The sequence below is a fragment of the Phyllobates terribilis genome, unplaced genomic scaffold, assembly GCF_046119375.1.
Source record: "Phyllobates terribilis strain yellow unplaced genomic scaffold, ASM4611937v1 Scaffold_2__4_contigs__length_985480577, whole genome shotgun sequence".
Lineage (NCBI taxonomy): Eukaryota > Metazoa > Chordata > Amphibia > Anura > Dendrobatidae > Phyllobates > Phyllobates terribilis.
This window is the reverse complement of record NW_027362762.1, coordinates 435,834,053-435,860,820: the sequence shown is the minus strand read 5'-3', so window position 1 is coordinate 435,860,820 and position 26,768 is coordinate 435,834,053. Positions and strand designations below refer to the sequence as shown.

The following is a 26,768-nucleotide window of genomic DNA, read 5'->3' as shown; positions in this document are numbered from 1 at the left end:
TTAAAGTGTTGTCTGTGTTAAGACAAATAAGTATGTAACTGTTTATGGAATGTTTCTGATGCTTTGTGTCATTCGTGTTGCCCTTCTTTTTATGGTGATGGCAGTGTGAGTAGTACTTGTAGTATGTAGTCTCATTGACCAGATGCATTCAATGAATTAGTTTGGAGCAGCTCCTTTCTGTAGTTTATGGGGTATCACATCTTTCAATATATATCAATTTTTTTTTTTTTTTTTTTTTTTCCCTTCTCTAAAGGTATCAAATTTGCACTGTTTATACTTTTACAGGCTCTTTGCTTCCCTGCATTTTGTTGGCTAAAGAATGAGATGACCAGGAATAAGTCAGTCAGAATACTCTAACGAGAAGTTTGTGACACTTGGAAATCTTTTCGTGATTTCCTCTTAGTTGTTTTATTATCACAAACTGCTTCACAGGTGTGCTTGAGCATTCATGTGGTTATAAATCAACTGAGCAGGACTTAGAAAAAGACAGATCAGATACAGACAAGCACATATCTGATTCTCTGTTAACTTGGGACACCTGCTGGAGTAAAATGCACCTAAATTATTAAAGGGAATCTGTCACCAGGTTTTTGCTACCCCATCTGAGAGCAGCATAATGTAGGGACAGAAACCCTGATTCCAGCAATATGTCACTTACTGAGTTGCTTGGTGCAGTTTTGATATAACCACAGTATAACCCTGCCCACACCACTGATTGTCAGCTTTCTGTGTATGCTGTGCGTAGGCAGAAAGCTGCCAATCAGTTGTGGGGGTGGGGTTATATAGAGGAGGACTGTGAAGCATGGAGGACTACTTGGCAGCGGGTTTACTAGTCCTGTAGTGATAATCTACTGCTGATAAAACTGTGATATTATCAAAACTACAGCAGGCAGCCCAGTAAGTGACATATCACAGGAATCTGGTCTCTGTCTCTATATTATGCTGCTCTCAGATTAGATGGAAAATAACTGGTGACTGATTCCCTTTTAAATATTTTATGTGTTTAGGAGTAGAGTGAGGAGGGTTTTTATGATTTTGCTACAGATTTATCCTTTGGCTTGTTGCTCTTTCTCATGAATGTATTACACAACATTTTTTTCCAGCTATATACTAGTCTGTTCCATCTATTGGTATGCACTTTAAGAAATATGTTTTGTATGCGGGGATATTTTTTTGCTCTGGATACAGTGGGGTTTTGTATTGTCTGTTTTTAGAAAATATTTAAAGATTTCAATAAAAAAATCACATGATTTACATAAACAAGGATTGGGATTTTGTTTCTTGCTGTTGACTAAACAACTACTGGAATGTGTATATTCTTTCAGAATATTGGGCTTGGAAAGCTGTTACATTCCCTTTCTGTTTCTCCTCTACGACGTTAATAAATCCTGTAATGGCATCTTGGTGTTTAGTCTCTACCCTCCCGCATCAATGTTAATATATTTAAATCTTTTAGAGGCTGTTGGTGACAATTTTTTAATTTTAAATTTTTAGACTATTGTTTTCAGTCTGTCAAAGAAAAATGCAGCTTTCCCCTAAAAGCTCATACATTAATGTTTGTAGTGTTGTGTATATTCATGGTCTTTATTTTGCAGCTTCGATCGTGCAGTAAAAGTGAACTCATCTCAAAGAGTCCAGAAATTCTAATGATGTTCCAGCAAGTTCATAGAAAACCCATGGCTTCATTTGTCACCACCCCAGTACCACCAGATTTTACAAGGTACAAAAGAAAAAAAGGATTTGTTTTCACTTTTTTTTTTTTTTTTTTTAATATTGGTAAGCTCTCTTGGCTGATTGCATAATGCCTATAGTTGTATGGGCCAACTTCTTCTGCAGTCCTACACTTTAGGAGAAACTGGTGACTCCAGAACCTTGTACTATTGATTTACTGATTATTTTTTTTATTTTTATTTTATTTTTATTTTTTGTTCTGGATTTTGTGCTTTGCATGTTTTTTTTGCAAAATAGAGCATGTCACTTCTTTTAGCGTTTTTTTCACCCATTGGAAGTATTGGGTGGTGAAAAAAAACACTGAAAAAACGCAGGTGTCAGGTTTTTCAGCATTTTTTTGTGCCTAAACCAGAATGAGATTTTTTTTTTTTCACTGAACTTTGTGTACTTGTATAAAAGAGACAAAAGGACAGTGAAAAAAACGCACAAAAAAACAAGCAACAAAGCAAGAAAAATCCTGAACAACCTCTTGACTAGAGATCAGGTTTTGCTGCAGAAAAAAAACACTGAAAAAAAAACCATGATGTGTGAACATAGCCATAGGGTCCCCCTATAAAATCTAAACAGCAAAGGTTAAACAGACAGTTGTGAGCTGATATTAATAGCCAGCTAAGGGTCCTTGACTGCTGGCCTCCCCCGAGGCTAATATCAGCCCTCAGCAGTCCCAGAAATTTTGCATCCATAAGATGCGTCAAATCTGGTGCTTGGCCTCCACTCTTCCCACTTGCCCTGTGGCAATGGCAAGTGGGGCAATAGGGTCGAGGTTCATGTCAGCCTTGTATTGGCAGCTGACATGAAGCCCAGGTTAGTTATGGAGAGGCGTCTATAAGACTTCCCCATTACTAACCCCATAGTAAAGGTTTTGAAATAAACACACTTCCTGAAAAAAATCCTTTATTTTAAATAAAATTCCACACTGTTTTAATCATTTTATTTAAAAATAAAAAACACAGTATACTCACCTAATGCCTAATCCGCTGAAGCCATTGTCACCTGTAAAAAAACAACAACCCACAAATAAAAAAAACAACCATATCCTTCCCTGTCCACTGTGATGAAATAATCCAGTGTCCCACGAAGATCTGGGTCATTTCTAGAGCAGTCACATCAACAATCACTGATTTGACTGTTCTAAAGAACAGCACTCTATACACTGACAGGAGTGTAATCACTCATGTGTCAGTGTATGGCGCTGCGCTGCCGGGACAGAAGTCACATGAGTTCATCAACTGATGAGCTCCGGTGACCTCACTTACTGTACCACTGCGTGAGAATTTTTATTTTTATACCTGCGTTTTTTCTGCGGATTTGACTAACTCAATTGAAGTCAATGGGTGAAAAACGATGCAAAAATACACAAAGAATTGACATGCTTCAGATATAAACGCAATGCAAATCCTGACAGGAAAATTGCTGATCATCTGCACAGCACTTCAGGATTGTCATTGCATTATGTGAAATGCAGAAGTAGTGCTGTTGCTTCAAAAGCATCCAGCAACTATAAGAGTTAACACAGTCACAAGAGATAGGAAGTTTTGTGCTTCAGAAGCATCCAGCAACTAGTGGGGTTAACACAGTCACAGGAGACAGGGAGTGTTTAGCAGAGCCCCAGGGGGATTGTGGGGAACTTGTTTATTAGTCTGGCTGGAGCCTAAGAGAATGGTGGTGGTGTATGATCTGTATTTTACAGAAGGCAAATGAACAGAATTCAGGTCTGGAGGGAAGCTAAACACAGGTCAGATAATACTCTGCACTGTTAGTTCAGGGAGTCTATCGGGCAGAAAGATAAGGACTGGAAGGAATTGTGTCACAGGGATCAGCTCCCTCATCAAACCCTCCCCCCTCCATCTCCATGCAAGATAAAGAACGCTGTTCACTATTGTGTCCTTGTGAAGGAAAAACCTGTGGTTGTGTATACATGGAAGTGTGCTGCAAAGAGATCTAATCTATGCTGAATTATGTTACTGAAGAGACTGACATTACTGTGCCTGCTTTAATGGACTGTACTGTGGTGAAGCCTGTTGCTTCAAAGAGTTAAATGGTGCTGGCCGTACTTGATTAAACTCCACTGTTGAACTGTTTATGAAGACTCTTGTCAGATGTGTCTAGTCAGCAATTGAATCTATCGTGTGCCTGAGAGAAGCTGCAGCCTATGGTCGCCCTGGGTAACAGTTCCCCCAGGATTCCAACGAATTCATGAAACCCGTCTCTCCCTAGCTGAACCTAGCGGCGTGCGTGTAACAATTAGCTGGGACAAGGATTTCCTAGCGTTTTTGGCCCATTTCTGCATGGATAAAAACTCACCAAAAACGCACCGTGTGCGTTTTTTACTCACTCTCCCCGGGTCCTGAGCCGAATTTCCGCCACTTCCCAGTTTCCCAGTGTCTGTTGTTGTCTGCAGCGCTGACAATACGGTAACAGCGCTGCAACCAATTGGTGAGCTCAGCGGCTTATACGGTCTACTCTGCAGATCTGATTTCAACTTCCTTGTGCCTCTTCTAAAGATTTACTCCAGTCGGGGACTGGAGTACATTTCTAGCATAATTTTATGTCCTCTTAGTGGAGTAAATTCTTATGAATTAGTTGGGCTTATGTTTCGAACAGTTTGCAAAGTTGGCCGGGAGTGACTTAAAGATGACATGAGTCCAAAAAATGTTGACATTTCAAGTTAATATCTGCCAAAATTCTGTTGAAAACACCTCAATGAATCAGGCCCAGAAACTTTAGGGTGGAACTTTAAAGGCTTTATTATAATGCTGCTATCCGCTTATACTACAAATTGCGGTTTCCAGTGGTTAGGGAACCTGATGGGTTCCCTATGATGTTTTCTTTTAGATGTGTAGTAGACCTGAGACAGGGCCACGGAATCTGGGGCCATGGGGAGTTATAATACTTTTACGGGGTTGAAGGCTTGTACAACAGAGGGTCACAAGAGTGAGTGTTCACCCTGGATGTGTCCTCATGTAGCATGTCAAGTGAAAATGTCTTCTGGCTGTAATACACAGGTCTCGTTTACCTTTATATTAATGGCTTTGCCCTATTGATCTATGCCTCGTGGTGAGGCGTAGTTGTAGGGGATGTTGAAGTCACACCCAGGACATAATCCATGAACGGAGTCTTGAGACCCCTCTCACACAGAAAAAGATGCTTTGATTGTAATTGACACATGGTAGGTTGGAGCCATGTTAAGGATTTTTAGAACTTGGTAAAACTTCTGTCTTTGATCTATATAGCTATGAAGAATTAGGATTTCACTGCTGATATTTTAACTCCAAATGATTGGCTCAGTTGCACACATTAAAAGCATGCATAGTGTATAAATGTATTTATATTCCATCTTTTGCTCACCTGCCTCTTCACGTGTGTTTTTTCTGCAGTGAACTCGTTCCTTCCTATGATTCAACTACATTTGTGCTGGAAAACTTCAGGTATTCTCTACTTCATTGATGGGATTAGTGTGTTTCTATGTGTGTGGGTGTTTATTCAATATAAATATATAAGAAAACGCAGCAGCACTCAGTAAGGGCCAAGATGCATAATAATAATGAAAATATTGAATCTAAACTGTATTATTACTCAGCAAAATGTACTTAAACAAAACAAAGGTTCTTAGTGCATAAATTGGCCAAATCATGTGTGCCCATCAACCGCGGCGAGGTGACCTCCCGTCTGATGGGTACTGCTCTACCCTACATGCCACTTTTGGGCTACCAGCCTACAACTAAACGCACAAATATGTCTCTCCTAGGCTAAAATACCTACTATTTAAATGGGCAAGTAGAACTGATTACACATCACCTGCTGGTCAATAGCCTTCTCGAAGAAAAAAAAAAATTATTTCACACATTCTACCATTTAGCATTGCCTGTAAAATGCCATTATCAGCTGGTGTTTTTAAGGAGAACCAGTGCTTCTCCCATTTTATTTTGAATAAAACTGGTCTCAAACACTGACCATCAAAGAAGTCATTCACAGTCTTAGATTTTTTTCTGTTTAGTGGCCAATGTGAACATGCTCCTATTTGGCATGCATACCAACATACATTCTCTTCTAGGTGTTACTTGAAAGACAGGTGGTTTTTTTTTTCTGTGAGAAGACTATCTTTCAAGTTACACCTAGAAGAGGTAGCTACCCCAAGTCGATGTCTGACCCTTTAACGAGTATTGCCACATGACCAGAGATAAATCCTACTTATCAACAGAGCTGGTTTTGGGGTGTTTTACACTTATCAGTATCGAGCCGAGTCTGGCTGGCTGAGTGTGACACCCTTGATGCTATGGAGGTGAAGCACTGAATTTCCTAACACCTTGGCGGATATGCACACTTCATGTATGGAACAGACTCAGGAGCTGAGCCAGCTCTACAAAACGGGCGTCTATTTAGCCAGCTTCTGAGCGTAACTGATAGATCAGAGTGGAGTCTGATCCCATCAGTTTAACCTCTTTAATGGGCTTTTCTCAAGTTTTATCTTGAGAAGCGCAAAGGTTCAAGCCCTTGGATTCCTGCTTTGCCGAGGGTGGTGCACTGCTGAAGATTGATAGATCGGACTAGTGGCATTGTCGCACTGCTGGTCCAAACTGTTAACTCTCCCAATCATCTAGCAGACAGCTTTGCTTCTACAGGAGGACTGAAGCTGGGTTGTATCAATCGATCTGGACAGCTTCAGAGTGGCTCAAGCTGGCTATAAAACATAGAGGCTGCTTGCGCCATGTGCTCTTTGCCTAGGTAACTGGTCAGGCTGGAACTGTAGAGTGGCCAGTACACCAAGCCAACGGGTTATACAATATAAAATAAGAGTTGTGTTTTTTTTTTTTTTTTTTTTAGTTAAATTGCAAATTTGCATCTTTTACAAGCACTTTACAATATTACCCATTTATGAACTTGAGACAAGTCTTCCACTGTCTTCCAGCATCTCATTACCCATTTATGAACTTGAGACAAGTCTTCTACTGTCTTCCAGCATCTCTTTAACCAGAGCTTACAATCAAAGAGAGTACCAGTGCTATGTAAGACTTCCTGCCTGGTGCCGGTTCCCAAGACTACCTTCCCGGCTTCCCCGGGGGACTATAGACCGGTGGCCTTAACATCGCATGCGATGAAGTCCTTGGAGAGAATAGTACTTGCTCACTTGTGTCCGAGGGTGATGGCGCATACTGATGCTCTTCAGTTTGCGTACCGGCAGGGGACTGGGGGTGGACGATGCTGTAGCGTCTCTGCTACAAACAGTACATTCCTTTTTGGACAATGATGGAACCACAGTGCGTGCTTTGTTCTTTGATTTCTCTAGTGCGTTCAACACATTACAGCCACTCTTACTGCGTGGAAAGTTGATTAAAATGGCGGTGGATGAGGGACTTGTGAATTGGATAATTGACTACCTGTCGGATAGGCCACAGTTTGTTAGGTGGGGGACGGCTACATCAGATAGTGTACTGAGCAGTGTCGGAGCCCCGCAGGGAACAGTGCTGTCGCCATTCCTCTTTACATTGTACACAGCTGACTTTCAGTATAAATCAGACCGTTGTCACCTCCAGAAGTACTCGGATGACTCTGTGATAGTTGGCGGTATTGGGAAGGACCAGGATGAAGAGGAATATAGAAGGGTGGTTGCGGACTTTGTAGTATGGTGCCAGGCTAACCATCTAGAACTAAATGTTAAGAAAACCAGGGAGTTGGTGATGAGCTATGGAAGGTGCAAGAAGGTATGCCTACCTGTTACCATCGACGGTCAGGATGTGGAGATGGTGGACAGTTTCAAATATTTGGGGGTTTACCTGGATAGCAAGCTAGACTGGAAGTGCCACATGGAGAAGGTCTACAAGAAGGGGATGAGTAGATTGTACTTCCTAAGGAAGTTAAGGTCTTTTAATGTGTGTGGCAAAATGCTTGAGGTGTTCTACCAATCCATTGTGGCTAGTGCCACCTTTGCGGCAATAATTTGCTGGGGTAACAGTGTGCGTGTTGCTGACGCCAACAAGCTCAACAAACTTATAAAGAAGGCTAGCGCGACGGTGGGCCTACAGCTTGGGACTTTTGAAGAGGTGGTAGAGGATAGGATTAAGAAGAAGTGCAGAGCTATAATGGGCAACAACACACACCCGCTTTATGAACTGTTTGCGAAACAGAAGAGCACATTCGGCAATCGCCTAATACAACTAAGGTGTAAAAAGGAAAAATACAGGAGATCGTTTGTTCCAACAGCTATGGGGGTGTTTAACAAATGTCTGAAAAGCAATGTCTAAAGCATTCCAAATGTTATGTTATCATATGTGTCATGTTCGAGATCTGTGTTCTGCTGCTGTGATACCGCAATTTCCTCCGGGATAAATAAAGTATATCTTATCTTATCTTACAACCCCTTTAAATGTTGGTGTCAAAGCGACCATCAGTTCTGCCATTGGGTTGTCATGGCAGCCAGAGGCCTGCTGAAGACCCCCATTTCTGCTGTGGTTGTCAGTTTCTAAATCTGATTACTGTATATACTCGTCTATAAGCCGACTTTTTCAGCAACATTTTTTTATGCTGAAAAAGCCTCCGTCAGCTTATACTCGAGCATATACTTACATTCCGGCTGTCGAAGGTGGGGGTAGGGGGTTGCGGCGCCGGAGGAGCTGTGCACAGGCAGTAGTCAACTGCTGGAGCTACCACGTGTGTCCGCTGCTAAAGGAAATTAATATTCACTTTTCTCCACACCCATGGGAGTGGAGAGGAGTGAATATTTATTTTCTTCAATAGCGCGCACAGTATGAGTCGTAGCCGCTGGCTTCCTGTGTGCCTGCTATTAGAGAGTATGAATATTCACTCTTCTCCACTCGCTTAGTCCTGGCGTGGAGAGGAGTGAATATCCCCGCAGCTCACCTCAGCGTCTGAGGGCACATGGCAGTGATGTCATGTGCTGCTCTGATGCTGAGATGAGCTGCTGGCAGAACAGGACGCAGCGCTGGAGCAGAGGGGAGGAAGGGGAGTACAAGTGTTTTATTTTTTTCATGTGTGCAATGATGGGGGGCAATGCTTTACCAGGATTGGGAGTGAGGAGGGCCATGCCTTAGTAGGGTTGGGAAATTTACCAGTAGAGGCTGCATTTCCCACCCTAGGCTTATACTTAAGTCAATACATTTTCCCAGTTTCTTGTGGTAAAATGAGGTGCCTCGGCTGATATTCGGGTCTGCTTATACTTGAGTATATACGGTAAGTGATCATAGTTTTCAAGCTCCCTATGGGGAGTAATTATAAATATAAAAAAAATTAAAAAACCTATTTTAAGAGACAAACTATTAGTTTAAATCAACTCCTTTTTCTCAAACTTAAATAGCTAAGTGTAGAAAAAAGAGGGAAAAAAGTATTGCCATATTTCGGGCACTTCACTTTTCCCAAATTGTGTAAATCTAAATGTCATAGGAACCCGTGTGTATAGATAGATAGATAAGATATGCAAATGTCACATCTGGAATCAGCTCCACACCTTTTACCTGCTTAATTAATGATGGATTAGTGATGGAATAGCCCATTAAAGAGCTCTTGAGATAATTGTCCAATTACTTTTGTTCCCTTTTATAAAGGGGCAGCTACGTGTTAAAAAGCTGTAATCCTTAAACACTTACTCCAATTAGGATGTATTTTAATGGGCTGCATGGGGTATTCCATCATTAATCCATCATCTATTAAGCAGGTAAAAGATCTGGAGCTGATTACCGGTTTGACATTTGCATTGGAAGCTGTTGCTGTGAACCCACAACAAGAGGTCAAAAGAGCTCTCCACGTCGGAGAAACAGACAATCATTAGGCTGAAAAAAATTACTAAATCCATCAGAGAGCAGAAATGTTAGGAATGGCCAAATCAACAGTTTAGTGCATACGTGTCAAACTCTGGGCCGTGGGCCAAATTTGGCCTGCAGGATGGTTTTATTTGTTCCTCGACACCAGAACCACCACCCCTACTTGGGGCCCATTATTGTGTACGGAGGACTATATGGTGCCCATTATTTTGTATGGAAGGCTTTGTGTGGTCCATTATACTGTATACGGGTTGGCCCGCGACGTCCAAGTTTTTAATTTTTGGCCCTCTGTGTTTGAGTTTGACATCTTGGTTTAGTGCATTATGCAAAAAAAAAGCCCACTGGTGAGCTTGGGAACTCAAAAAAGTCTGGACGTCCAATGAAGGCAGCAGGGATGGTTGATCCTAGAATCCATTCCATGGTGAAGAAAAATCCCTCCACAACATCCACCAAAGTGAAAAAGAAAGCGAAAACTTTTGCAACTCGCTGTGAGCTTAGAAGACCTGTGTGTCATCACTGACGCCTTTTAAGTTTTCATCTAACAGTCATTGGGGAGGAGGGGCAGCACTGCAATGTTTAGAAGGGATTGTATTGTGACAGATATCAGCTCTCCCCCTGTCATAGCTCTGCTGTACTGCTGCCTGCCCCACACTGCCTGTCCAGAGATTTGGCAGTACCCACTCTTATGTCTGTTGTGCTCATGGCAATTTGTACTCGCTCTGCAGTGAGCTGTCATTACATCACACAGGGGGTGTTCTCTTTTTTTATCTGAGTGTTGCTTGATTATGATTGGTCAACATCATTCAGGGGTAAAAAGTACACGCCCACAGTGAAAACTCTCTAATGACAACTTGAACTTAGTGTAAATTAAGTCATTAGCTGCCAAATACTTTGAGGGCTGTTATCTCCTCAACTAAGAGGCGTAATAGAAACAAAACACATTTTATTCTGTTCTGCAGCCACTATTACACTGCGTTTCTAGTTCTACATGAAAAATTTCGCCCAGGTCGCTGTTGACAGGATCTGAGACAAGTCGTCCCATCTGGTCATCAGTTTAGGCGTATTTTTTAACTTCTTCTTTAAAAAAAAAACAAAATAACAAACATTATTTTTTTCTTTCTGGAGGATGGAAAGGGCTGCAATGACTTGACATAGCTAAGATTTTCAATGCTGCATCACATTAGTAATTGGTTTACCCTAGCAACTAGAAAGACCAATTCTGACCGAAAGCTTTTGCAAAAATCTGGCATCTGAACTTGCCTGGTAGAGATGGCAAAGTATGTGCATTAGGTTAATTGACCATTCGTTTCTAAAGAATCTGAATAGGAGGTAAAATGTACTTTAATAAAGCTTTTATGAAGAAGCTCTTCATCATCAAATGGAGGATTTTTTTTTTTTACTTTTCTATATCGCATTCTAACATATATTTCCTGTTTATTTTCCAGCACTCTACGCCAACGTGCTGACCCTGTATACAGTCCTCCATTACAGGTGTCAGGCCTCTGTTGGAGACTAAAGGTTTATCCGGTAGGCTACCATCTGTAAATCATAAAATTCAATTTTGTATAACCACCTACCCCAATTAACTGATTGATTTTCAAGGCTTCATGACATTAAAATAATAATTGTAGCTCTTCTACCCCCATTTGGAGAAATGGCTGCATAGACTCTGGCGCTATTCTTTCTGAAGAATCCTGACAACATAATGAAGCATCAATTGTATAGAGTATAGGTAGAGCCAGGGGGCACGTTCCGCTAAAGCTGACCACTTGCTCACTTCAGAACATTTAGAAAGATGGAGCAGCACTCCAATATTAGCAGGTTTACCTCCAAAATCTTTTTATTTTCTCCATATCCAAAAAGACACATGGCATTTATGTGTATAGTATATTACGAGGGCAACGTTTCAGGTCACAGACCCTTCGTCAAGCTGAGTGTAAACTTAAAAAACATAGTACAATGTAAGAAATTATAACAGATACACAAAGTAGAACAAGCAACAATAATGTGCTTAACAGATAGAAAAGATATCAGTAGAAATGATTGAATCTTTGAAACTCAAATTTGCCAGCTATGAAGACACAGGGTATTCCGTGGGCATAATAATACTCAGACAGCACAGGGGGATGGTAAAACAGTGTGGCAATACTTTATTGAATCACCAAACCGACAATAACCATATCGAACAGTCCCAGCAAATACCCAAGGTGGTGCAAAATTAGTCTCACCCTTCCGTTGGCCCGTCTGGAATAGAGCAGCTGCAACTTTGGGACTTCCAGGGCCAACTACCTCAACCAGTGGCAACCCGGCTTCTCCGAACATATCCTTGGAACCAGGTGACTGGTGGGTCCCAACCTGGTTTTCTCCAAGCGTCTCCATGGGTTCAAGGTGACCAGTGGGTCCCAGCCTGGTTAACCCAAACATCTCCATGAGACCAGGTGACCAGATGGTCCCAACCTGGCTTTCTCCAAGCGTGTCCATGGGTTCCAGGTGACTGGAGGGTCCCAACTGGCAACCCCAAACAACAAATCCATGGGACCAGGTGACCTCATCGTCCCAAACTGGTTTCCCCAAATGTATGGGTTCTGTGATAGTCATTGGCAGATCTGTATCCTTCCAGCCAGGGCTGTGTTCCCTTAGGCTGGCATCCTGTAGAATCCAAATCTGTGTTCTTCTGGATGGAGCCATGCTACCAAGCTTCTGTTCTGAAGAGTTACTCTCCCTCTCAGTCTCTCTTGGCTGTCATTTTGTGAAGGTGTTTCTCATCATTCATAGGGTAGGGGGTGGCAGGGGCTCATGTCTCATTGAGCATTTAGTCAATTTGCATAGTTTGGCTTCCATTACTCTGCAGATCAACAGGCTAGCTGGCCTGGTTCAACATGTAATTAGCAAACAGCATTGTTCAATGACCCTGTGCAAAGATAACGTTAAAATAAACTGTAGGAACTGATAAAAGATGTAAATAACAGCTATTTATCAATTAACAAATATAAACTCAACCTACAAGAGAAGTCAATATTCAGACTTATGACAAAAGTCCATGTCTCTTGTCCCTCCTGGAGAAAAAAAACACACAAATTCAAAAGTCCACATAAAAATAATAGTGTTTTTCTCCTGGCCTACTGAATTTAGATGTCTGGTTAGTTAAGATTAAAAGCTATGTCGTCACACCAGCTTTTATGTTTTTTTATATTTGCTGCCAATCTCAGGTGCTGCTAAGCCTATAATTGCAAAGAAAAAATATGTAACACTCTTATGTCTCATATGACTGGATTGAACCCCTTCGAGCTCTTTAACACAAACAATACCATAGTAATGCATTGACAGGCTTTTCACACTTTTTAATATTAGCAAACTTCCCAAACATTATTACTCTTCGGCCTCGATTTTAACAATCAAAATGTTTACGCTAGAAAACTTGCATTAAACACTTTGAAAAGTCACAAAATTGTTGTATAATGAGGAGTTAAGCAAAAATTGTGCAGCTTTTGGTGTTTTCACAAAATGGGCGGAGCTGGGCAGGGGGCATGGCTACGACCACCCATCAAATTTATCAGTGGCGGCAGTCTTTTTTTTTTTTTCCTTCCAAAAATGTTACTCCAATTCCTGACTGGAGTAGCATTTCTTGCAAGGCAGCGCCATGCCTCTTAATACATTTTCCACATCCTACTCCTACAAACTGCAAGTTCTAATGAATTGGGTCCTAAGTCCTATGTGGTCACCATTTTGTTTGTTCGTAAAAACTCTGAGATTTCCTGCCAGAGGACCAACTCCTAATTCACCTGCCTAGACATGTGGTCTGTGCACACCTAATTGACCATGCATTTTATAAACTGTGAATACACGGTCCTAGACTATGACTGCCATCTTTCTTAGGACACACACAGTGTCATTGTCACCTCATCTATTAATGATACTTTCCTAGGGTATCATGCTGTCCAGACCATGGGAAACAAAATCACAGTTCGAATCCTCTCAATCCATGTGTCTTGGTGCCAAATAATGACACTGCTGAGTGAAGAACCTGTATTGCAAAATTGTGATGTTGTTGCTACATAGCTGGCAATGGATACTCCATCATCAAAAGAATTGGCCATTACCAAAATAAATGAAATTCTTGAAGCGATGCTTTCTCAAGATAACTGTTTAATATCAATTTGCCACGTCTTAAAGCTGTATACAATGCATTGAGCAGAGTTCACTTTTCTTCTAAGTTACCTGATGTGTGTTTTTATAGTGAATACTGGGAATAGAAATAAAGAAACACTGCCAGAGCCTTTTATGTTCCCACTTCTGAGCAGGGGCCCAAACCTGCTCAGGATTCTACCTGGGAACTTCACCCTATCTCCAAAATCACTATTTACACAAAAATCATGGAATACCAAGAATTTGCTTACTGCTTTACAGCAATTTATCACTTTGGGTCTTACCATATGCAGGGTATCCCCCCCCCCCCCCCCCCCCCAAAAAAAAAATGAATTTTAGTAAAAATTTAAGGAGCAGTGGAGACATCATGGAGGACTAATAATTTTATACCCACTTTCAACTGCTGTAGTGACACGCGGCCCACATCACTTACCAATGGCAGATTTCTAAGTAACACAAGCTCTAGTTTCTGTGCTACATGTGATGGAAAATAATATCATTGCCGGTCGCTGCAAACCATGTTGGCTGTTTGCCGCTTAAAAACAGTTGACTTGCCCACACAATTTTCTGACTGATCACAATCTCTTTCCATCAGATATATTTAAAAAAATAAGCTTATTGATTAAATTGAGAGTGCATACCATGCCGCAAGCACGTTACTTCTAATTTCATGGCAGCCCAAAAAGGCATTGTCACTTACTAGGTTGCCCAGTTGCTGTTGACTAGGAGTCATCCTGTGTGATATCTGCCCCCCCAGTTTGTTTCCCACCTCAAGATTTGCTGTGGCTCAGGGTGCTACCACCGCCTTAGCTAGCAACACCGCTAGAAATTTCAAACTTCTCTTCCAGCCTTATGTCATCTGAGCACAAAGATTGACTGTTCATCTCTTCCAACAAATCAACTGTAAGAAGTTGTTTTGGAGCAGAATCTTTTTTTTTTTTTTAAGCCCTGAGGGAGGTTAGGGGATTGAGTGGCAGACCAGAAATGGTTGATTGAAATTCCTCTACGTACAACTTTGTTTTATGGTGGAGGAGAGGGACTTAGCGGAATAATGACTCAAGCTGATGGTGTTGCTGTCAGAGGTATCATCATCTTGTTGTGACTGAGATGATTGAAGAGACATATTCTACTGTATTATGCCTTCCACCCCCTCCATCTCCACGAATACGCTTGTCAAAAAAGGGCAAGTGTGACCTGCGTTTGGTACTACTACTGATGGGATAGCTGGTGCCAGCAGTGCCAATGGTGCTGCTGTTAGTGGCTGCCACGTTTTTGAGAGGGATATGAGTTTTTTCTCACACAACCACATCCATTGTTACTGCCTATTTTTCATTTACCTTACAAATGTTACGAAATGTTGAAAGTCTTGGCAAACCCCAGAAGAGTATGTAATCAACCGGACATTGACGCAGCCAAAAAGGCTAAGGCCTCATTCATACATCTGTTACTCACATACCTGTTCTATCCATGGTTTTCACAGATAGAACATGTATCCATTATAGTCTGTGGGGCTATTCACATGTCCATTGTTTTGTTCTTTTTTGCAGACAAAGTGTCAATGTACAAATCATGGAGATATGTGTGGTTTGTTTGTTTTTTTTTCCTGCTATTACATATGAAAATTACTCATACAAGTCTATGGGTCTGTGAAAATCCCCTTCAGCACACAGATGGCATCACTTTGCAGTTCCTGTACTAACTGTGATTAACATTGCAAAGGATAGGAGAACATTTGTTATGTATCCATACGTGAAAATCACTGATAAAAAACTGATATGGGGGGGTACATGAAACAATACATACATCTAGATGAGGCTTTATGCAGCACCAGCCTGCCCGTAATATCTGTGCGACTTGTAGGTGTCTGAATTTTGTACCTGCATAGTTTTAGGATATGTGCATACAAAGTCTTTTAAGTCGGAGGTTCACAAAATTTTTCTCCACATTGCTGTTTTTTGATTGCTCAATCTGATAGACTGTTTAGTTATAAGTTGTAGGACCATACCCCGAGTATCCAGTTTACTGATTTATTTTTTTTACTTGCCATGCTTGATCACCTGTTTTGTATGTATAGCATATTATTTGTTGCTTGTTCTACTTGTGTATCTGTGATACTTTCTTATATGGTACTATGTTTTTGTGCTTATAGTAAGCCTGACGAAGGGTCTCTTTCTAAACATTTTGAAGCAGACTGCATTTTTTCCAACTAGTTGAGTGGACAGTGTTGGAGATCCACAGCTAAACTCTATTGATGAAGGTCATGGAGAGCAGCTTTTACTTTCTTCTGGGGAAGCTTCTCTGTACCTTCCAGCAAGCCCTGACTCTACCATGTCTACCATGTCAGATGGTTTCCTCCACCATTGCACTCTCTGATGAGTGTCTCTCTACTCCTAATTTCCTATCCTGCAGAAAAACGTAGGGCTAGGCAACCGATTTAAAGAAGTTCACTTTTGGAGACTTTTTTTAAATTTTTTTTCTTAAATGCATATATTTAGGGCTAACACAATTTTTTTGCAATTAGGTTTCATTAAAAATTTTGCATTGTTTGCCTTCTATAGGCAACATCAAAGTTGAATGTGCAAGGTAACCGAGCCAATTGAAAGGCACACTGTGCAAAATTTTTAATGAAACCCAATTGCAAAAATGATTTTTATTCCAAAATACATGCATTTAAGATAAAAAAAAAAAAAGGTACACCGAGGATAAACAATCCCTTTAAGTCTTCATATACAGGCAGTTTTTTTTCTCTAAGAGGCGAGAAACCATTCTTATAATTGCCTTTCTTAAAGGTGTTGTCCAGGAATAGAAGAAAAATAACTAGAGGAAATGTCATTCTAAATAAATTCCAGAATACCTTTTAATCAGCAAATCACAGTCTAGGGTGACAATAATTATAGAATTAATATGACCACCCCCTTGTTTCACGTACAGAAGCCTGTCCTTGAATGTTATAACATGTGCTTGTGACCATGTGCAGTAAATTCTCTTCTGCTGTGACCTGAAAATAACCTATACCATGTTTTTTTCAGACTTTTAATACTTTTTATTTTCTTACAAAGGATGGAAATGGAGTTGTCAGGGGCTACTATTTATCTGTCTTCCTTGAACTTTCTGCTGGCCTTCCGGAAACCTCAAAGTATGTATTTCTATTCTGTGTGATAAATGTGTTGTCTGGTCTATGAACACTGCTTTCTGTTACTGCCTTAGGGTTTTTTGTAGTACATTTCATATGCTATTGTTATCAATGTAACCTGCTAAGGTCGATAAGTTCTGTAGTTTAAATTGGAAATCCTGAAACAAATCAGTACTGTGATTTTCTTATACAGCACTTCTTTATCCAAAGTTTAGTATCTCAGGCTACATTTCATTTCTTTTAATTGATGCACTGCTTCTCTACTCAACCCATTTGCATATGCTCTGTTATGGCAAATGGGTATCAAATAGGGCTCTTTCCCCGCTCAAAATCTACTGTTTTCAACCAGAGCAGAAAGGGTTTCTGCTTCTCGAGGGCTTGGTTTGTACCGCCAAACTTATTGGGTGCTCTATAGTGCATCTCTTGTCCTGTCTTATTCTCAGGAGACCAGTGAAATGGTTTGAGGAGATAAAAATAGGCTGCTCCTTTTTAAAGGGAGCTGGATCAACACCTAGAAATTAATTATGTGGCTGTTTTTTCAGGCTGATCAACCTCCATTGTGTGTGTGAAGTTTACAGTATATAGTTATACTCAACTTTTCAAGCTTCTTTAGCTTCATATCCAAAAAAACATTGACTAGTCGACTAGAAAAGGCATGCACTACAGGTGGAGCAGTCTTGCCCTGTCTGCTGATATCATGCTCACTGAGGCGTGACTGTGTCCACCAATCTGCTCTTACCTTTTCCACCAAGAATTTTGTTCTGCGCCTGCTTGTGAATGCCACGACTTCGGGCATGTGCAGTGGACCTCGACGTATATGCCACAGTCTTGAGGTCACCTCGCATGCAAGAAATCACAGCGTTCACAAGGAACTGTAAGGTTCTGGGAAGAGACTGAGGCTGGATTGGTGATCACAGTTACGCCTCAGTGGGCATGGTATCAGTAGAAGGGACTGGACTATCCCGGCTGTAGTGCACACCTTTTGGACTAGTCAAGGTCCTTTTGGATATCAGAGAAAAGTTTGAAAAGCTGAGTAATACTATACACAGTAACCTTCCCCCACACAATGGGGTTGTGTGACATTAGTCACTACTCATGGACAAGCTGTGAGGCAGGGTAGTCAAACATTCCAGGGCAGATACCAAGAGAGCACTTAGTAAACAAAAGGGAAAAGACAAAGGCATACTGAGGTAAAAGTCTGAGGTCTGGGATACCAGGAAGATAGTGGATCAGAGCAAAGGGGCTAGGCAAACGGATGGTCAGAGCAAGGTAAGCCAGCAATAGATCAACAAACAGAGCACAGGAATACAAGGCAAAGCACCACCAAGTAAATGCTACGGTTAGTAGAGATCTGGGACTGGCGACTTAGCTAAGTAGCTGGGTAATCATTTAGACCAGGGAACATCTGAAGGAAGCTCAGCACCTCCCAGACTCTGAATGGATGGCTGAGCTGTATATCAAAAATACCGACAGCTCAGTACGACCCTACACTAGACTGGACAACTGAGCTGTCGCTCACTGCATCCAAGACACACTGAGCAGAGGAATCATGACAGGTTGCCTGTAATCAACATACAGATGCAGCCATATAATTAGTTCATAAGTGTTGATCAGGGTCCCTTCAGGTAATCTGTTATGACAGGTTGTACAACACCATTTTCTTGTTTAGCTTATTTTATCATTCTTCATTTGCCATTCCGATCCTCAGTTTGTATTTAGTCATCAGACATTTGTCCCTGGCAGGTATGAGTATCGTGTGGAAATGGTACATCAGTCTTCCAATGATCCTGCTAAAAACATCATTCGAGAGTTTGCATCTGATTTTGAAGTAGGCGAGTGCTGGGGATATAATCGCTTCTTTCGCCTGGACTTACTCGCTAATGAAGGATATCTGAACCGTGCGAATGACACTGTCATTTTAAGGTATGTATGTTAATTGCATTTATATCTGAGATATTAATTTCTCCTGCCTGTGTCTTTCAAGGCACCAGTTACTACCAGGCTCTCTTTCACTTCTTATGCCACGCCTGCATTTTTATTTATTTTTCTATTTTTTAACAACAATGAAATTATTAACAACTAAAGAGTCATATACATACTTAGTACATGCAACCTCATATACAACACAGTCATACCGGTCCCCATGCCCATCGCCTTTCCCCCTGAAATGTCATTAACACCTTATACAGACATATGATGGAACTAAATATACAGAAGACTCTGCTGGGAATGCTATTGGGCAGGGTCTGCTATTCCTAACCACAGTCCCCATACCTTATCAAACATATAAGCACATCTCCTATTTGTATAGAGGACTCTATATAGTGGAATATATTTAATTCACTAATTGCAGTCAGTGGAGCTTACAGGGGACTTCCATTTACTTATAATTATAAAAATAATTTATAATTATTTTTCTAGCACTGAAAAACAGACTATTTTTTAGATTTCTATCATAGGACCCATCAATAAGCTCATCTATAATATCCAACAGACACACTTTAGGGGACAACACCAGGGGGACAAGTAGCACAGACCAGAATGGAAGAATTTTTGGACAGGACCAAATTGAATGCCGAAAGGAGCCCACCACTCATTGACCATGAAAACACAAATCATCCAGAGCCATCCCAAACCTCCTCAACCTTTCCGGAATGTAGTAAACTCTGCTAGGGACTGTTTGATCCAGACAAAATTTCTAAACACTCACCCCTGAGAAATAAAATGTATCTTCCACCTCTCCCCATTCCTCAACAGTCAAGTCTGGTATATCCGCCACCCATTTCACATAAGCCTTATCATAAGTCTTGATTTCAGATGACTGGAGAAGAGAATATGCTTGTGTGAGGGGTTTAGGTAAATTAGATCTCTTCTAATTTTGAAAAGCCAAGGTATACTGTTGCTTTCCCAAACTGTGTATGCACTTCATGATGAAGTTGTATGTATAGGGACTTGCTGTATCAGGAACCTCATATCTAGCTTGGAAATCTTCAAAGCAAGTATCTGAGAAAATATGAAAGGTGAATTTGACACCGTACCTCGCCCAGAGGACCACATCAGGCTAAGAATATAAATGTGGAAGGTGAGGATTCAACCAAAGTGGCACCCAAGGAGAAACTAGTGACTTTTCCAAACTTCTCAATATATTCTGTGCTCTTGCTCACACTCTAGCTACTGTTTTTAGAGGGATTGCTGCTGATGATACTGTTATATCTATAGAGTAGGCTAGTTAACCCTTCATAAGAACCCATCAACGCTACATTGCTCATGTCGATATCTACCCACCAATGGGCATACACTAACTAATCAGTTAGGAAGTAAATGAATAAGTTACTTGCAAACTATATAAACTTATTCTAGGGGAGCTCCCTAGCCAGTAAAAGGTACGCACCAAACTTTCCAAGAGAAGAAATGCTCCTCTAGTAATCATAACCGGGGAGGAATGAAATAAAAAAGACTTTGGACAAATATATAATTTTAAAGAGATTTATGCGTCCAATAAGAGTTAGAGGGAGATGTTTTAGTTGCCTACCTGTCTCTATTAGAGGATCAGCTTTTAATGCAGTAAATTGTTCTACCTTATGAGAAACAATAATCCCCAAATACTTAAAATTATCAGCTACTGGTACACAAACATCTCGAGTCTGGCTCAAACTGTTTCAAGGCATTAGAGGGAAAAGAATGTTTTTCTGCCAATTAAGCTGTAACCCCTTTACCATCTTTGGGTTTTTGCATTTTTCGTTTTTTGCTCCCCTTCTTCCCAGAGCCATAACTTTTATATTTTTCCGTCCAATATGGCCGTGTTAGGGCTTGTTTTTTGTGTGACGAGTTGTACTTTTGAATGAAACCATTGATTTTACCATATTGTGTACTGGAAAATGGGGGAAAAATTTAAAGTGCGGTGAAATTGCAAAAAAAGTGCAGTTTCACAATTGTGTTTTTACAATGCTCAGTAAATGCTAAAAATTAGCTACCATTATGATTCCCCCAGGTCATTAAGAGTTCCTAGATACCAATCATGTATAGGTTCTTTTTTATTTAAATGGTGAAAAAAATACAAAGTTTGCAAGACTCGTAGCATCTACATTTTTTGGGATCTGGGGCTCGGTGAGAGCCTATTTTTTGCGCGCTGAGCTGACGTTTTTATTGATACCATTTTGGGGAAGGTACAATCTTTTGATCACCTGTTACTGCATTTTATTGCAATGTTGCGGCGACCAGAAACCCGTAATTCTGGCGTTTTTTTTCTTCTCTCGTTACACAGTTTACTGATCTGATTAATTCTTTTTATATATTGATTGGGCGATTTTGAACCCTGCGATACCAAATATGTGTATATTTGATTTATTTTTTTTTATTTTTCATTGGGCGAAAGGGGGTGATTTGAACTTTTCATATTTTTATTTTTTTTTTTAATTTTTAAACTTTTTTTTTTATTTTTTTTTTTTTACACTTTTCACTAGCTTCAATACTCTCCATGGGAGGAGACCAGAGTCTGGTCGCTTGTGTTACACACAACAGGGCTTTAGCTCACTTGCTGAAAAATGCTCACTTGCTATGAGCGCCAGCCACTGGGCGACGCTCATAGCATCCCGGCAATGACAACCGCAGGGTTCTCCTGCAGACCCCGGGTTGTCATGCCAACCCATCGGCAAACCGCGATCATGTGACATGGATGATGGGCGGGATTAGTGACGTGGTTCCAGTAAGCGCGAGTTAAATGCTGCTGTTAGAGATTGACAGGCATTTAATTAGTTAACAGCTGCGGGTGGATGGCAATTCCAACTGTGGCTGTTAGAGGCACATGTCAGCTGTACAGATCAGTTGTCATGTGCTGGAAAACATGCAGACTCAGCACCGGAGCCCTCATGGAGTGCAGGGATATGACATTGCATGTACTCGTACTTCCAAGGTCGTAAAGGGGTTAAACCAGAAAATGACCCAAATTCATCCACCAACCTTAGGAGCGAAGTCAGGGAAGGACTGATGTCTGCCAGATATACAACCCCTGGCAAAAATTATGGGATCACCGGGCTCGGAGGATGTTCATTCAGTTGTTTAACCCCTTTACAGCCTGTGACCTATTAGTACGCACAGGCTGTAATCCCCCGGTTCAGTGACGGCTCCGGCGGTGAGCCCGCACTGAACAGAGCACATGTCAGCTGATTCTTACAGCTGACATGTGCCCACAACAGCCGCGGGTGGAATCGTGACCCACCCGCGGCTGTTAACATGTTAAATGCCGCTGTCAATCTCTGACAACGGCATTTAACACGCGCTTCTGGGAAGCTTCCTAAGCCCCGCCCATCGGCGACCCTGTCACGTGATCGCGGGTCACCGATGGGTGGGCATGACAACCCAGGGTCTGCAGCAGACGCCTGCGGTTGTCATGAGCTGGTCGCTATGAGCGCCACCTAGTGGTCGGCGCTCATAGCACAGGACCATTTCTGCTGCATACAGGGGATCTGCTGATCCCCTGTATGTAGCAGAGGCGATCGGACAGTTGCTGCTTCTAGTCGCCTATGGAGACTATAGAAGCATGCAAAAAAGTGAAAAAAAATACATTTTTAAAAGTTTAAATCACCCCCCTTTCGCCCCATTTAAAATAATAATAAAAAAACCCTACATAGACATTTGGTATCACCGCGTTCAGAATCGCCCGATCTATCAATATAAAAAAAAGAATTAATCCAATCGGTAAACGGCGTAACGAGAAAAAAATTCTAAACGCCAGAATTACGTTTTTTGGTCGCTGCAAAATTGCAACAAGATGCAATAACAGGCGATCAAAACATCGGATCTACCCCAAAATGTTATCAATAAAAACGTCAGCCCGGCATGCAAAAAATAAGCCCTCACCAGGCTACGGGTCTTAGAAAATGGCACTATTTTTTTTTTTTTTTAACCAAATGTTGGAATTTTTTTCACCACTTAAATAAAAAATAACCTATACATGTTTGTGTCTACGAACTCGTAGTGACCTGGAGAATAAGAATGGCAGGTCAGTTTTAGCTTTCAGTGAATGTGGTAAAAAAAAAATAAATAAACAAGTGTGCTATTGCACTTTTTTTGCAATGTCACCACACTTGGAATTTTTTTCCCGTACACGATATGGTAAAGCTAGTAATGGCGTTGAAAAGTACAACTCGTCCCGCAAAAAATAAGCCCTCACATGGCCATATTGACCAAAAAATAAAAACGCTATGGCTCTGGGAACAAGGGGAGCAAAAAACGAAAATGCAAAAGCGAAAAATCCCAAGGTTGCGAAAGGGTTAATGTTGAAAAAAAGCAGATCACAGATATGGCACAAAACTAAAGTCATTTCAAATGGCAACTTTAGGGCTTTAAGAAACACTAAAAGAAATCAAGATTAAAAATGTGGTACTCAGGGTAATTTTTTTCAGTCCAAGCAGAGGGAAAAAATTATGGAATCACTCAATTCTGAGGGAAAAATTATGGAATCACCCTGTAAATTTTCATTTCCAAAACTAACACCTGCATCAAATTAGATCTGCTCGTTAGTCTGCATCTAAAAAGGAGTGGTCACACCTTGGAGAGCTGTTGCATCAAGTGGACTGACATGAATCATGGCTCCAACACGAGAGATGTCAATTGAAACAAAGGAGAGGATTATCAAACTCTAAAAAGAAGGTAAATCGTCATGCAATGTTGCAAAAGATGTTGGTTGTTCACAGTCAGCTGTGTCTAAAATCTGGACCAAACACAAACAACATGGGAAGGTTGTTAAAGGCAAACATACTGGTAGACCAAGGAAGACATCAAAGCGTCAAGACCGGAAACTTAAAGCAATATGTCTCCAAAACAGGAAATGCACAACAAAACAAATGAGGAACGAATGGGAGGAAACCGGAGTCAATGTCTGTGACCGAACTGTAAGAAACCGCCTAAAGGAAATGGGATTTACATACAGAAAAGCTAAACATAAGCCATCATTAACACCTAAACAGAAAAAAACAAGGTTACAATGGGCTAAGGGAAAGCAATTGTGGACTGCGGATGACTGGATGAAAGTCATATTCAGTGATGAATCGCGAATCTGCATTGGGCAAGGTGATGATGCTGGAACTTTTGTTTGGTGCCGTTCCAATGAGATTTATAAAGATGACTGCATGAAGAGAACATGCAAATTTCCACAGTCATTGATGATATGGGGCTGCATGTCAGGTAAAGGCACTGGGGAGATGGCTGTCATTACATCTTTAATAAATGCCCAAGTTTACATTGATATTTTTGACAGTTTTCTTATCCCATCAATTGAAAGGATGTTTGGGGATGACATCATTTTTCAAGATGATAATGCATCCTGCCATAGAGCAAAAACGGTGAAAACATTCCTTGAAAGACGACACATAAGGTCAATGTCATGGCCTGCAAATAGTCCGGATCTCAATCCAATTGAAAATATTTGGTGGAAGTTGAAGAAAATGGTCCATGACAAGGCTCCAACCTGCAAAGCTGATCTGGCAACAGCAATCAGAGAAAGTTGGAGCCAGATTGATGAAGAGTACTGTTTGTCACTCATTAAGTCCATGCCTCAGAGACTACAAGCTGTTATTAAAGCCAGAGGTGGTGCAACAAAATACTCGTGATGTATTGGAGTGTTCTTTTGTGTGTTTGTTTTTTTCATGATTCCATAATTTTTTCCCTCTGCTTGGTCTGAAAAAAATTACCCTGAGTACCACATTTTTAATCTTGATTTTTTTTTTAGCGTTTCTTAAAGCCATAAAGTTGCCATTTGAAATGACTTTAGTTTTGTGCCATGTCTGTGATCTGCTTTTTTTCAACAACTTTAAACAACTGAATGAACATCCTCCGAGCCCGGTGATTCCAGAATTTTTGCCAGGGGTTGTACTAAGGTATCATCTGCATATAAAGAGACTTTTTCTCTTAAGGACACTCTGATTAAACCATTGATGTCCCGAGCCTGCCGACTAGCCAGGCCAATGGCTCAATAGCCACTGCAAAAAGCAGAGGAGACAAGGGGCATCCCTGCCTTTTTGTAAAGGAAACGTTTGCACTATATCCAAGTTAGTTCACGTTCTTACTCTAGGAGAATAGTATAATAGTTTGGTCCCAATTTTTCTACTTTGTTTAAAATAGAGGTGCTGCATTCATGATAGTGAATGCAAATATTGCCGTTCAATAGAGTCAAAGGCTTTACATACATCCAGGGCATAACAAAACCTGGAGAGCGGTCATCACGGGCAGTTGCTATATTTAAGAATAACCATTGAATGTTAATGTCTGTTGCTTTACCTGAAATGGATCCAGTTTGGTCAGGATGTATTAATGATGACCAGACCCAACTCTGTCTCAAAGCAAGAATTTTAGCTAGAATTTTAATGTCTGTGTTAATTAACGAAATAGAGCGATAAGAATCTGGAGACATGAGACATGGGGTCCTTCCCTGGCTTCAGTAAGACCACTACCAGTGCCTCCCTAGTCAGGGAGCTCCCCTCGCATAAAAATGATGTCCTAGAACTCAAACGATGTTTAACCAAATCACAATTAGTCTTGTACCAAATCCCCTACCAAACCATCGGTTCAGGGAGTTTTCCCAGAAGGCAGTGCTTTAATAGCATCCTCTATCTCCTCTTCTTTAATCAGGGCATCTAGTGCCTCTGATTGCTTATGGGACAAGCGACATAGGGGAAGACCGGATAGAAAGGAGTTTACAACCTGGGAGGGATGGTCACATTTAGAAGCGTACAAATCTTGATTAAAAATCCTGAAAAATCTCATTAATCAAATGCGGGTCGGTATGTAATTCCTCAATTGGATTCCTGATACTCTGGAATGGATACAGGAGGCCGCTCAGCATAAGCCAAGTAAACCAATAATTTCCAATTTTTATCTCCAACCTCAAAAATGGCAGCCTCCTTCGCCAGAAATTTCTTTTGAGTCTTCTCCTCGGTCAGAATAAGTAATTCACTTTGTGCCTGGGCCCATTGCTGCTTACACGAGGGCTGGGGATTAGCAGTGTATACTTGGTCGGCCCTTTGGACCTCAGTAGTCAGAGACATCTCCCTATCTTTAAGAATGCGTCTCTGCCCAGCAACATCAGAAATAAATGCCCCTCTAATTGTTGCCTTATAGGCATTCCATATGACTGATGGGATTGGGTGATCAGTATTGTGTGCCCAGAAGTCAACATGTGCAGTGAAACTGCCTCCGAAACCGCTGGGGAATCTAGCCAGGCAGGGTGGATAAGCCAGATTTTAGAACTATTTGGGGGACCTCTCCTCACTCTAACTACTAATGCGGAATGATCAGAAATTCCCCTAGGCGTATAACCGCTTGAATTGACGGTAAAAGACCGAGAGATGCATAGGCCAGATCTATCCTGGAAAGGGATGTATGTACAATTGAATAATAAGAAAAGGCCTGTATTTCGGTGTACTTCCAATGCCATAGCTCCGTTAATTGAAGAGCTGAACACCAGACCTTTTAAATGTACAGAAGCCGTGTCCGGACCACCTGAACGGTGTATAGTTGCATCAGTAAATTGCATTAAACTCACCCACACACAATACAGGGCTAGGTGAAAATGACACAACCATTTTGGGAAGTCCATTCCGAAAAAGCAAGCGTCAAAAGGTGGGGGCACGTAAATGTTAACCAGTAAAAAAGAAAAATTGCCTGGTGTACAGTGTACCATAACATGCCTTCTGAAATGATCACATGCAACCTGTGTAATTTCAAGTTGGAGGGATTCGGTCACTAGAACGGAGACCCTTCCCCCGCGAATAGTTACAGTAAGTGGCATGGTAATCTGTTGCAATCCAGGCTCTCTTTAGGGCTAGAATCTTCTGGTCTGTGAGATGAATCTCCTGTAAGCGAATGATATGTGGCGCTTGTTTCCTAACAAAATGCATTGCAATGACTATTTTAAATTTTCAGCTAAGCCCTCTCACATTCCAGCTCAGCACAGTGAGTCGTCATCTCAAAGCATCAAAAATGTA

The 26,768-nt window shown here is 41.1% G+C and overlaps 1 protein-coding gene across 3 annotated transcripts in view; it reads left to right on the top strand.

The window, feature by feature from the left end:
* The window catches only part of TRIM37 (tripartite motif containing 37), a 146,190-nt gene that overhangs the window by 36,145 nt on the left and 83,277 nt on the right, over window positions 1–26,768 (top strand). For all 3 annotated transcript variants that reach the window (XM_073665373.1, XM_073665372.1, XM_073665371.1), the window contains exons 9-13: window positions 1,596–1,720; window positions 5,109–5,159; window positions 10,952–11,033; window positions 16,712–16,788; window positions 18,529–18,708. In XM_073665373.1, the coding sequence (XP_073521474.1) occupies window positions 1,596–1,720; window positions 5,109–5,159; window positions 10,952–11,033; window positions 16,712–16,788; window positions 18,529–18,708 (515 nt within the window). The remainder of the gene's footprint in view (window positions 1–1,595; window positions 1,721–5,108; window positions 5,160–10,951; window positions 11,034–16,711; window positions 16,789–18,528; window positions 18,709–26,768) is intronic.